Source organism: Pseudopipra pipra, chromosome Z, assembly GCF_036250125.1.
Source record: "Pseudopipra pipra isolate bDixPip1 chromosome Z, bDixPip1.hap1, whole genome shotgun sequence".
NCBI lineage: Eukaryota > Metazoa > Chordata > Aves > Passeriformes > Pipridae > Pseudopipra > Pseudopipra pipra.
This window is the reverse complement of record NC_087581.1, coordinates 9188306-9199288: the sequence shown is the minus strand read 5'-3', so window position 1 is coordinate 9199288 and position 10983 is coordinate 9188306. Positions and strand designations below refer to the sequence as shown.

The 10983-nt window shown below is 55.2% G+C and overlaps 1 protein-coding gene across 4 annotated transcripts; it reads left to right on the top strand.

Moving 5' to 3' along the window:
* The first annotated feature begins 165 nt into the window (after positions 1-165).
* On the top strand, positions 166-10063 carry FANCG (FA complementation group G). Of its 4 annotated transcripts, none has more exons than XM_064641498.1 (14): positions 166-345; positions 447-543; positions 2151-2282; positions 2946-3139; positions 3762-3915; positions 5023-5153; positions 5490-5636; positions 6422-6582; positions 6827-6893; positions 7348-7685; positions 7835-7890; positions 8448-8585; positions 9409-9532; positions 9814-10063. In XM_064641498.1, exons 1-14 carry the CDS (start codon positions 181-183, stop codon positions 9929-9931), a joined length of 2022 nt encoding a protein of 673 aa, XP_064497568.1. In that variant the 5' UTR covers positions 166-180; the 3' UTR covers positions 9932-10063. The 4 variants fall into 4 exon arrangements, with proteins under 4 accessions (XP_064497568.1, XP_064497567.1, XP_064497569.1 ...); XM_064641497.1 differs by having other exon boundaries at positions 3762-3930; XM_064641499.1 differs by lacking the exon at positions 9409-9532 and having other exon boundaries at positions 3762-3930.
* The last annotated feature ends 920 nt before the right edge of the window (positions 10064-10983 follow it).

The window sequence follows — 10983 nt, the reverse complement described above, 5'->3', positions numbered from 1 at the left end:
GTGGTCATTGGGGTGTCGTGCGCTAGGCTGAGTTGGACTCCAGGATCCCTGTGGGTCGCTTTCAACTCGGGCTATTTTATGCCTCTGTGACCGGCGGCTTCGCCTTGGGCTGCCTTTTGTCCCTCCGCGGCCGCCGCCTCCCCGCGGGACGCCCGCTCTGCCCCGCGCGTCCCCGTTGCCATGGTGACGGCGGGAAGGGCGGGAAAGCGGCGGGCGATGGCGGCGGCCATGAAGCGGCGGCGCGAAGAGGCCCCGGGGCCGGGGCGGGACACGGAGCGGGAGCAGGAGCGGGGTTGCCTGCGGTTCTGGGCCGCCCACAGCAGGGCGCTGGCCGAGCGCTGGACGGTGCGGCACGTCCCCTTCCTTCCCTGTCCCGGTCCCCGCGCCCCGGGCCCGCCGCCGGTGCGGTCCCCCATCCGGGCGGGCGGTGAGTGAGTCCCTTGCAGGCAGCGCGGGCTGCGGGGCCCGGCGGGGCGGCGGCGGCGCGGGAGCTGCGGCGGCGGCAGCGAGACGCGTTCGAGGAGCTGCTCCTGAGCATCCGCGGTGAGTGGGGCCCTGTCCCCGCCCCTGCCCCTGCCCCTGCCCGGCCGGCGCCTCCCGCTGCTGTCCCGGGCCTGGGGGGTGTGGGCGTGGGAGCACCGGGGCTCTGACACTGCTGTTTACCAGGATGCTGCTCCGGCATCCCAGTGCTGGAAACAAAATTCTGAAGTGGGTGGGAGGGGTTTGAAGCGGTCCCCGCTGCCCTGTGCTGAATTGGGCCTGCAGAGGTGATAATCGCAGAATGACGGAGTTGTCAGGATTGGAAGGGGCCTCTGGAGACCACCCAGTCCAATCTTCCTGCCCGGGCAGGGTCATCTGGAGCGGGTGACATAGGAACGCATTCAGGTGGGTTTGGAATGTCTCCAGAGAGGGAGACATTCCAATCTGGAGCAGGGCAGACTGTTCCAGTGCTCTGCCACCCTCGATGTAAATAAATTCTTCCTCACGGTGAGTTGGAACTTCTTGTGTCTTATTTTATGGCCATTGTCCCTTAGGATGTAGCTCCAGCATCCCAGTGCTGGAAGCAAACCAGAGTGAAACAGTTCCTCTGCCCTGTGCTGAACTAGGCCTGCAAAGGGGTTAATGCCCAGCCCCAATCACCTGATCTTGCTGGGCAGAGCTCTGGGGTTTCTGGAAAAGAAATGAGCAGTCTTTGCCATGGGAAGCCAGGGAAGGGGCTCCCTGCCACAGCTGTGGTGGAGAGGGAGCCTGATGGAAGGCAGCCTGAGTTCCAGTTCTGGGCTTCTCACTGGAAGAGAGACAAGGAGCTCCTGCAGGGGGTCCAGCAGAGGGCAACAAAGATGATTAAGGGACTGGAGTGTCCTGTGAGGAAAGGCTGAGAGACCTGGGCCTGTTCATTCTGGAGTAGAGACAACTGAGAGGGAACCTCATCAACATCTATAAGTATCTGAAGGGAGGTGTCAGAGGACAGAGCCAGGCTCTGCTCAGTGGTGCTGAGCAACAGGACATGAGGCAACAGGCAGAAACTGATGCACAGGAAGTTCCGCCTGAACATGAGGAAGAACTTCTTAACTGTGTGGGTGACTGAGCACAGGAACAAGTTACCTAGAGTGGATGTGGAGTCACCCTCACTGGAAATATTTAAGAAGCATCTGGACACAGTCCTGTGTCGTGTGCTGTAGGATGGCCCAGCTTGAGCAGGGAAGTTGGACTAGATGAGCCATTGTGATTTCTTCCAACCTGACCCATTCTGAGATACTGTAAGGAGAGAGACACAGCGTATGAAACGTGTGTGAAAGGGTGGATTTGTATTGAAAGAGAGTAGGGTATTGATGTTCTTTGGGGAGAGCTAAAAGGTCTCAGTCTTGGAGGACTGCAGCACCTGGATAGCTGGGGAATGGATGTATAAAGCAGTTGGCACCTGAAGTGGTGACACGTGCTGTCTATGGGCAGTGGCCAAGTGCTAAATCACACCACAGTCACAAGTCACACCACAGTCACAAATCACACCACAGTCGCAAATCACAATCACAAAAAATATTCTTTCCAGGCCACTTCTCTTGTCACCAAGGCAGGTGTTGCCACTTAGGAATGGATGGTTGTTTTTTCCCAGCCAGCTAAATTTCTTGTTGGGTTGGCTGTGCCCACAGGGCTGCCGGTTGCCCTCCCTACCCTGCCTCTGGAACTCACTGTCCTCTACAACTCCCTGCTTTTCACTTTGGGAGCATCCGACTCTGCCATCGAGGGACAAGCAGATGGAATACGCCAGGGGCTCCTCAGGGGTAAGGAGGTGATCCTCTGTATGGGGACTCCTCAGGGCGAGGGGAGCATTCTCTGTGTTCTGGAGATATGTGGTGGGAGCAGACCTGCTGTAAGGGCTGGAAAGGGAGGGGAGCAGTGGGAAGGCACACCTGGCTCCACCAGGAAGGGCTGGAGGTGAGGTGGCTTGTGGCCAGGGATGATGTGCAGCTGCCTGCCTGCCGCTCCCTGCAGGGATGGGCCAGAGGTTTTAAGGGAAACAAGAGTTTTCAAGGTGTAAGGTGCCAAGTCACAAGCGAAGCTTCGCGACAGTAGAAAATTAAGTGTTTTCTTTAATTATGATGTGCTGGCTTCAAAGAAAACCCACTGAAATAGGCTGCAGGTGAGAGGTGGATCTGCAGTGTTGGTACGTGCTTACCGAGGGCAAGTGACCTCAAGAGAACTCAGCAGAGCTGGAGTTGTAGCTCTGAGCCGTGTGTTGTCTCCTGAGTGTGCTGCTGTCAACTCCACCCTCTGAGAGCTTGGTTTCTGTACTGCTGAGGCCAGGCCAGCCCTGCAACCCCACTCCTTCCCTCGCTACAAGGAGCCCATGCTTGCTTGAGGCTTTCTTCCCTCTTGCAGGAGGGTGTCCAACTTGTCTCATGGCTGTGGGTATTTTTGCCTGTTTTGTTGGGGTTTTTTTTCAGTTCTGGAGGCTTGTGGGGCCTGTGGACAGGATCTCAGCACAGAGGAGCTGTGGCAAAAGGTGCTGCAGGAGGTAACAGTGGAGGAGCTGCAGGCACCTCTGCACCGACTGGGGGCCCTGCAGGCAGCCTGGTGGTTGGCAGCCGGACGCCTGGGAAGCATTGCTGGCCTCTTCCGGCTCCTGAGCACTGCTGAGGTAATTGGACACGGGCAGACGCTGGCAGAGCCGGCATAAATATTGTGTTTGTCATGAAACCCACTCTGCAAAATGTTGTTGTGGCATTTGGACACCTGAAACCATCAGTGCTGCCCAGTCAGCATGAGTAATGCTCTCCCTGGTGTTCCAGCATAGCCTAATGGCCCTGAGTGCGCTAATGGATCCCAGAATATTCTGCCTGTTGGGGCCCTGGGACCTCTGTATGTGAGACAGGAGATTTGGGCAGGCTGGAATGGGGCTGCAGATGGACTTGTAGACTCTGTAGGGAACATTCTGCGGGCAGTTGGATGTGGAGGAATCTTCCTGCTGATTGGGAGGCTGCTGAGGGGTCCCACCTTTCTGAAGGCACTCCAACAGCACTTGGATCTGCCTTGCCAGGAGCCCCTTGAGGTGAACCCCACTCTGAGGTGGGGAGGTGCTGCCCCAGGCCAGGCAGGAATCAATGCAGTGACGAGGTTGTATCTGAAGTGAGTGGGTGGTAGGACATTGCTTCCCAGTGCAGAGAGCAATGTCAAAGGGTTTAGTGTTTCCCTGTGCCCTTGGATCAGTGTTTCCTGCTTCCCTGCAGCATTCCCTGCTCTCTGTCCTCTTGCGTTCACAGGACACAGGAAGAGGTCACTGCAGTGAGGGGCAGAATGAGCTCCTGTCCCTGCTGAAGACATGGCAAGTCCCTGCTGAGGGGACCTGCCTACCTCTGGTACAGAGTGCTGAGGACTTGAAGGAGATCCTCTGCACTGCAGCAGCCTTCCTGCAAGGTTTGTGTGGCAAAGGTACTCAGCTTCCCACTGCTCTCCAGTCCTAGGACCCCCTTACCCTGTCTTTATCATGCTTTCTCTTCCCAAGCAAACTGGCCCTTGGGGGTTTCTGGGCTGAGCCTCTGAGTTTCAACTTTTCCATTCCATATTCTGAGAGCTTCCCTGCTTTTACCCCAGCTGATCCTTTCTCCACAATGTCACAGGGCTCTGCTGCCTGTCTGTGACTTTGCATAGGTGTCTGGGCCCCGCAGTGATCTTAAAACAGAAGGTTGGCAGAGGACTTGTGAGCATTTTCCTTTCTTCTGTCTGTCTTCCTGCACGTGCCTCATTGCAAGCGCGTTGTTCCTGTCGGATTATGGTGCTTCAAGAGCCGCACAAAGCTGTTGTAGCCTGGTGTCACAGCAGGCAAAGGATCTCATCTGACTGCTGCGTTCTGTCCCACTTGTTTTCTCTCCTTCACTGTTTTGATAACCCCAGCAGTTCTGGGGGCAGCCAGTGCTGCCTTACTGTGCTCAGGCTCATGTGGGGCCTTCCTGCCAGGAGGCAGGGCAGGAGCTCCAGCCCACAGACCCAGAGCCAAAATGCTCTAGAGTGGCACCAGCACTTCCAACGGGGAGGTGGCAGATGTGAGTATGTGAGACCAGCCTCAGAGGGAAGTTTGAAAAGAGGACTAGAAGAAAAGCAAATAACGAGTTGTGATAAATAATAATGTCTTAAGATCCCAAAGCATCCTGCTGGGAAGTGGCCCAGATGTGCTGGAAAGATTCTGAGATCCTGTGTGTGTGCTTCCCCTCTGTCACTGTGGATGAATGTGGAGATGAACCTGCCCAGCACCTACCTCTGTCCTTGTTCTGGGCCAAGGCAGATATTTTGATTTCTGGGCTTAGAAGCTGCTGTTATTTCTGCTGGACATTTCCATTGAGTGACTTATTCTCTTGCAATGCCATCAAAGCAAAGATGGCAGCTTGGGACCATCCTGCTGTTCATTGCTGGGTTTGGAGGGGATCAGGCAGGTCCCTATGGCACTGGAAAAAAAAGGGCACCATACTTGTTTGGGGACCAGGGAGGGCAGAAAGGCGAGCCACAGAGATGTTGGGTCTGTCCTAGGGCTGCAGGAGCTGGAGGCTGGGAACTTCCCCACTGCCCTCTCCCTCCTTCAGGAAGCTGCAAGAGGATTCTGCTCCAAGAAAGTCCTGGCTCAGATCTACACCTGCCTCGGCTGCTGTGCCCAGCGAATGGTAATGACAGCAGGGAGGGGAAAAGCATCTCAGAGCAGGGTGGGAAAGCTCAGGCTGATGCCCACACTGCCTCTCCGTGGTCCTGGGCCACTGCAGGGTGGCAGGGTCCTGAGCAGAAGTTGCCCTCATGGTCCCAGCCTCCTTGGACAGGCTGCAAAATCCAGGCAGGGATTTTGGCTGAGCACAAAGGGCTGCAGAGAGAGAAGATCAAAAACCAACCTGAGGAAGACTGCCCTTGGCTGAAGTGCTGCTCTTGCTTAGTGGGGATCTCTGGGGAAGCAGAGCAGGGATCTGGATCCCACCAAGTAGTAAAGATATCTCTTTCCATCCAACCAGGGCAAGCCTCAGACAGCCCTTCAGCACCTGAAACGGGCCCTCCAGGTCGACTTCCAGTGCCTCTCTGCCCTGTCCCACGCGGCAGCAGTGTACCGTGAACTGGGAGAGATTGATACAGAGCTGCAGGCCCTGGCTCTGCTCTACGAGGTTTGTCTGATTCCTCTAGTTCTGGATTGTTTTTTTGCCCAGCAAAGCCTGCACAGAGCTTCAAGCAGGCTTCTGCTTTCTTGGGGTCCCCAAAGTAGGCTACAGCAATCCAGGCATGGTGCTGCTTTCAGACCGTGGGCAGGAAGAAGCCCAGTGAGATCTGAAATTCCTGCTCAGCACCTGGCGGTTGGATATTGTGTCCCAGTTCATGTTCTTGGTGGCTTGGGAGAAGATGTTATAGTCTCAGGTCAGAAAGTATCAGTCTTTTAATAAAGTATATGATAGTAAAGAGGCCTTTACAGGCAGACTGTGGTCTGAGGGGGTGTGCATTAGTTGTATCAACCTACCTGGGAGAGCAGGTCACAGCAGTAGACAATGAGTTATCTCTTTAGCTTTTTGAAATCTGTAAGGTACAAACAGAGCTGTGGAGAGGGATCTCTCTCCTTAGAATGACCTGAGATCTGATCTAACTAGGTGTGTGGCTGTAATGGGAGATGGTGTTCCAGGCAGCTCAGAGCACCTTGAACTAAACACCTGAGGTGATCTGGGTGATCTTGCAAATCTTCTGGCACCATGTGGAGATCAGGAGCCTGCCTGATCTGTGTGTGAGTGATCCCGATGGCTCTTCCTGGAAGTGGCTGTGAGAAAAAGTAGCTGTGCTTGTGAAGTGCAGAACTTGTGCTCTCCTGGGTGCATCTCCAGATGCCAGAAGAGACAAGTGGTTGCAGCTGCACGAGATTTGACCAGTGTGGTGTTGATCATATTCTCTGTTCCTGTTTTCACAGGCTCTGGAAAAAAAACCTCCAGCAGCTGCTTCCTCCAGTCCCAATATCCTAATCCAAACAGAGCTGCTTGTCCACACACCAACACTCACTTCTCTCCTTCGCCATCACCACCCCTCTGAAGTGAAGTACCTGCTGGCACAGCGGTGTCTCCAGGGTGGGAGGTAACAGTGCCTCTGGTGTGCTTGCAGCATGCTGCTTGTTTGGGCTCTGCAGCTTCCCCTGTGCTCCTGGAAATGGTCCAGTTCAGTACTGCTGTTGTAGGTCTGCTCAAAGCATGGGTGGTTGTGACCAGAGCGAGTGTGGTGCATAGAAAGCCTGTGGGCTGGCAATCTGGGTTCCACCTGGCTGCTGGCACTTTTGGGGCTCCCTCTGCTCCTTCCATCATGTGTCCTGTCCCTGTTGCAGGGTGGCTGATGCAGTGGAACATTACCTGGATTTTCTGGCTCTGCTTCAGGAGGGTCTCCAGCAGCAGGTAGGGGTCCTGGTGAGATCCCTTGGTAGATGAGGTTTGATGATTTGGTAGATGAGGTTTGAATCTCCATCCCAAGGCCTGGACTCCAGGTTTCAGTGTCTAGTTTGAGATGTAAAAGAAATGAAGTGGCGGCTGGCCTCCCTGACTTGTGGCATGTCTGCCTTTGGATTCACACCAGAGAGCACTTGCTACTGCTGTTTGGAGAAATAGCTTCCCCTTCCCCATAAAGCTGTCAGCCTGACTTTGGATGTCCTTCACTTCCAAACTAGGGATTTGCTGCCTTGACTCTGCTGAGCTGTGAGTCCTTCACAGGTTCTGCCTGCTCTGCCAGGCTCCAGTGTCTGTGGGAGTGGGCCTGAGCTTTGCTGGGAGCAGCCCTGTGTTCCCAGGTGGGATTGCTCTGCCTGGCTGGGCACTGCAGTTCTGCAGCACTGACATTGCCTTTGTTCCCCAGGTGCCCCTGGATGGTAGCTCAACTCTGCCCAGGATCCCAGAGGTTTTCCTGGAAGCAGCATCCGCCTTGGAGCAGGCTGGGAGGCACCAGGATGCCATAACCGTGTGCGAAGAGGTCATCAGACGGACGACTGACCTGATCCCACGGATGTTACGAGAGGAGGAGAGGCTGGAGCAGCCGGAGTGCCCATCGCCAGGGGCAGGGCTGGCGGGGGAACTCTTGTCCCAGAAGAAGGAGAGTCTGTGCTGCCTTGCCTGGAGAACAGCTGGATACCTGCACCAGGGCTGGGCATGGGCCAAGCTGGGCGAGAGCAAGGAGGCCATAACGCAGTTCAGCAGGTGACGAAGCCTCGCTGGGAGAAGGGGCCTCCCCAGTAGGCAGCACTGGCTGGCAGGGCCAGGGCAGGGCACAGCACTGCACCAGGGCTGGCCTGGCAACACTCCTGACAGCCCAGGAGTGGCTCCAAACCTCCTGCTCCCTCCCACAGGTGCCTCAGCGATCTCCTGCGAGTCCAGCTTCGTGGGCCTGGCACTGAACCAATAGGTGAGGACCTGTGTGGGGCCAGGCTGGGTCAGGATCCATGTGCTTGTCAGCAGAGGGTACAGGAGCAAGGTGGAGAGCCCAGCATCACCTCTGTCCCAGAGTGCTGAGCTCTGTGCCATGCTGAATCCTCTGAAGAGCCTGGCTGGTTTCGTTGGAGCAGGGTTTGGCCTCAACTCTGCCTCCTCCTTCACTGTCTAGGCAACAGTTAACTGAGCTGTGAACTGGGAAGCTTCTCCAATACAGATTTCAGGGAAAAGATTTGTGCCAGTTGTGCAGATGGGCAGCCAAAGGTCAGACTGCTGCTGAGGTCGCTGTTCACCACAGCCATGTAACATTCTGAGCTCTTGGCATTCTTCAGTCTCCCCCTCTGCTGCCTCTTGACCTTTTCCAGCCTGGCAGAGGGGCTGAGCATTGCCATCTGTCTGGGGAGCTGGAAGATGAGCGGCCCAAGTAAATCTTTGGCTTGTCCTGACTGCTAACCTGACTCAGCCTGCAGGGACTAGGGAGGGAATGCCTGGAAGATGCTGTCTCCAGGTGCATGTGTCTTTCTGTGGCAGAGAATGTCCCACCAGAGGTGGAGGTGCTCCAGAAGATCAGGTTGCTCTCTCTCATTGGGCGAGGTACACAGTTTCTGGAGCTGGGGAGGCACAAAGAAGCCCTACTGGATTTCCAGCATGGTTTGCATATCTCTCCAGGTAAGAGGCTGTTCCTTTTCCTCATTTTGGTGAGGAACAGAGGGGATTTCCACAAATTTGTCCTGGCCTGCTTTGCTATCTTTAGCAGGAAGTCCTTATGCTTTAGACCACACTTACTCAGGTGTCAAGGACTACAGTAGAAATGTTATGTGAGGCCTGGCCAGCTCACTGCCCTGGAGAAACAGACCAAAACTATTGTCAGAAGAGTATATCAGAACCCTGGCAACAACCTATGCCCTGAGACAGCTTGGAAATATCTCTTCCTGCCCCAACCCCAGCCTGGTACAGCCAACTTTCTCCCAAACAGGTCTGCTTTCCCAGAGCAGAGAAACTGGAGTTGTGCTCCATCTGAGGAAGCAGCATGTCCATGCCTGGCAGTACAGAGACCTGTGAGGGCAGTACACATGTCTTGAGCCTAGCCAGGGCATGGCTAGTGCTGTTCCCAGGGTGATATCCCCTGTTAGTGCTCCAGCTGTGCTGCAAAGGTGTGAGCTTCACCAGAATCTGCCAAACCTGCCAGTCCCAGTCCTGACTGTGGCTCCCTCCCTTTGCGGATGCAGACATGCCTGCAGGGAAAATCCCAACCTGTGTCCAAGGAGAGGTGTGGCACGCTGATGCCATCTGTCTGCCTTGGCTGCCAGCCCTGGGGTTAATTAGAGCCTGTGACACAGCAAGACAGTCTCCTCCATATTACACCAGCTCTCCTCACGCTCACCCACCTTGTCTGGCTTCTAAGCTTCTTTTGCAACACCCTGCAGGTCACAGCAGTGCTGAGGACCTGCTCCTCCCCTGCTAAGGGCTGATCCTCCTTCATGTCTTGCAGGTGACCCAGCTGCTGCCTCCTACTTGGTGCAGGCCTTGTGGAAACTGGACCGAAAGCAGGAGGCAGCTGCTCAGTGGCAGAAGTTGTCCCAGAGCTCTCCTGGGGAGCAGGAAGGGAAGGGAAGGTGTGTAGAGAGAAGGGTGGGATTTCACCTCCAGCAGCAAAAATGGCGTGTCAGGCTGTGGTGACAGTTTAGCTCAGCTCCTCACCTGTGCCCACACCTCAGATGTGTCTGAGGAGCTCTCCTCACAGCTGCTCTGAGGGACCAGGGGCTCTGGCTCTGCAGGGACTCCCCAGGGCACAAAAGAGCTTGTGTGGAGCCAGATGGGGAGGGCAGAGGCTGGGGGAGAGCAGGGGGCTCTGCAGAACAAACTTCCTAGTCAGACATGTCCCCTTCTCTTTCAGGCCCCTCCCTTTGTACTTGGTTTCGTGTCTGGAGCATGCCATGTTCCCACACAGTGAAACTCTTGCCAGCACCATACAGGATTACCTCGAGACAGCAGCCCAGGACACCTCAAGCTGACCTGGTCAGTCTCTGGGCTGGCACGAGGCCTTTAATCATTCTTTCAAGACTCAGAATTACTCTTGGATAAAACTTGATTCCCAAAGGACTAAAACAGATCATCTTTTCTAATAAAAGCCTCAGCTCTACTTAGTTTTAGGCTTTTCTGTGCTGTTTTTCCAGAGGGAAACATTGCAGTCATGGCCTCGTCGCTGCCTGGATCTGTACCCCGGGTGTATGGGAGATCAAGGACAGAGATATCTTCATCCTTTGTGCCAGCTCTGTGCTCCAGGCTCCAGGGACCTGGAGTTCTGTCCTATCTCTGCTTTGTGTCCTGGCCTTTTGCTCAGTTGCTGCAGTTTGGAGCCCAGAGAAGGGGTTTTGGCTGAAGCACGCAGCTCTGAGGTCTAAATTCCACATGGAATTTCACAGGGATGGGAGCAGGGTCTGGACACGTGCCTGTGTGTCCCCGATGTGTCCCAAATCTGTGGCTCCTCTGTAACAAATGATCAGGGGTGAAGAAACACCTGCCCCTGCCCAGTGCTTAGTGCAGCTCATTTTGGGTGAGGAAGGTCCCTTGGCACATAATCCAAGCCTTTGTCAAGCCTTGTCTCCCACAAGAGAAAAGGGATGTTTGGGAGCTGCTGGCAAAGGATGAGTTGAGAGAGAGGAGACAGAACATGACAGAGCTCAGGAGAAGCATGAGGCAGGAGCTGCTGAAGCCTCTGAGAACTGGAAGGACAGAGGGGCTTTGGGTGGGCTTTTTCCTGCAGTTCCTTTGGGAATACAGCTGGCCATATCCTGGGCTGCATCCAAAGCAGGGTGGGCAGCAGGGTGATAGAGGTAATTCAGCTCTGCTCTGGTGAGACCCACCTGGAGCGCTGCATCCAGCTCTGGGGTCCCTAGCACAGGATAGGACACGGACCTGTTGGAGTGAGTCCAGAGGAGGGACACCAAGATGATCAAAGGGATGGATCACCTCTCCTACGAGGAAAGGCTGGGAGAGTTTGGATTGTTCAGCCTGGAGAAAGCTCCAGGGAGACTTTCCATACCCTCAAGGGGCTGCAAGAGAT

What these genes read in the sequence shown, in the direction of transcription:
- FANCG (XM_064641497.1), top strand. Translation starts at nt 181, where the DNA reads ATGGTGACGGCGGGAAGGGCGGGAAAGCGGCGGGCGATGGCGGCGGCC. An exon ending in ACGCCAGGGGCTCCTCAGGG is followed by an intron (nt 2,283 to 2,945) that starts GTAAGGAGGTGA and finishes GTTTTTTTTCAG; the next exon opens with TTCTGGAGGCTTGTGGGGCC. An exon ending in GCCATAACGCAGTTCAGCAG is followed by an intron (nt 7,686 to 7,834) that starts GTGACGAAGCCT and finishes TCCCTCCCACAG; the next exon opens with GTGCCTCAGCGATCTCCTGC.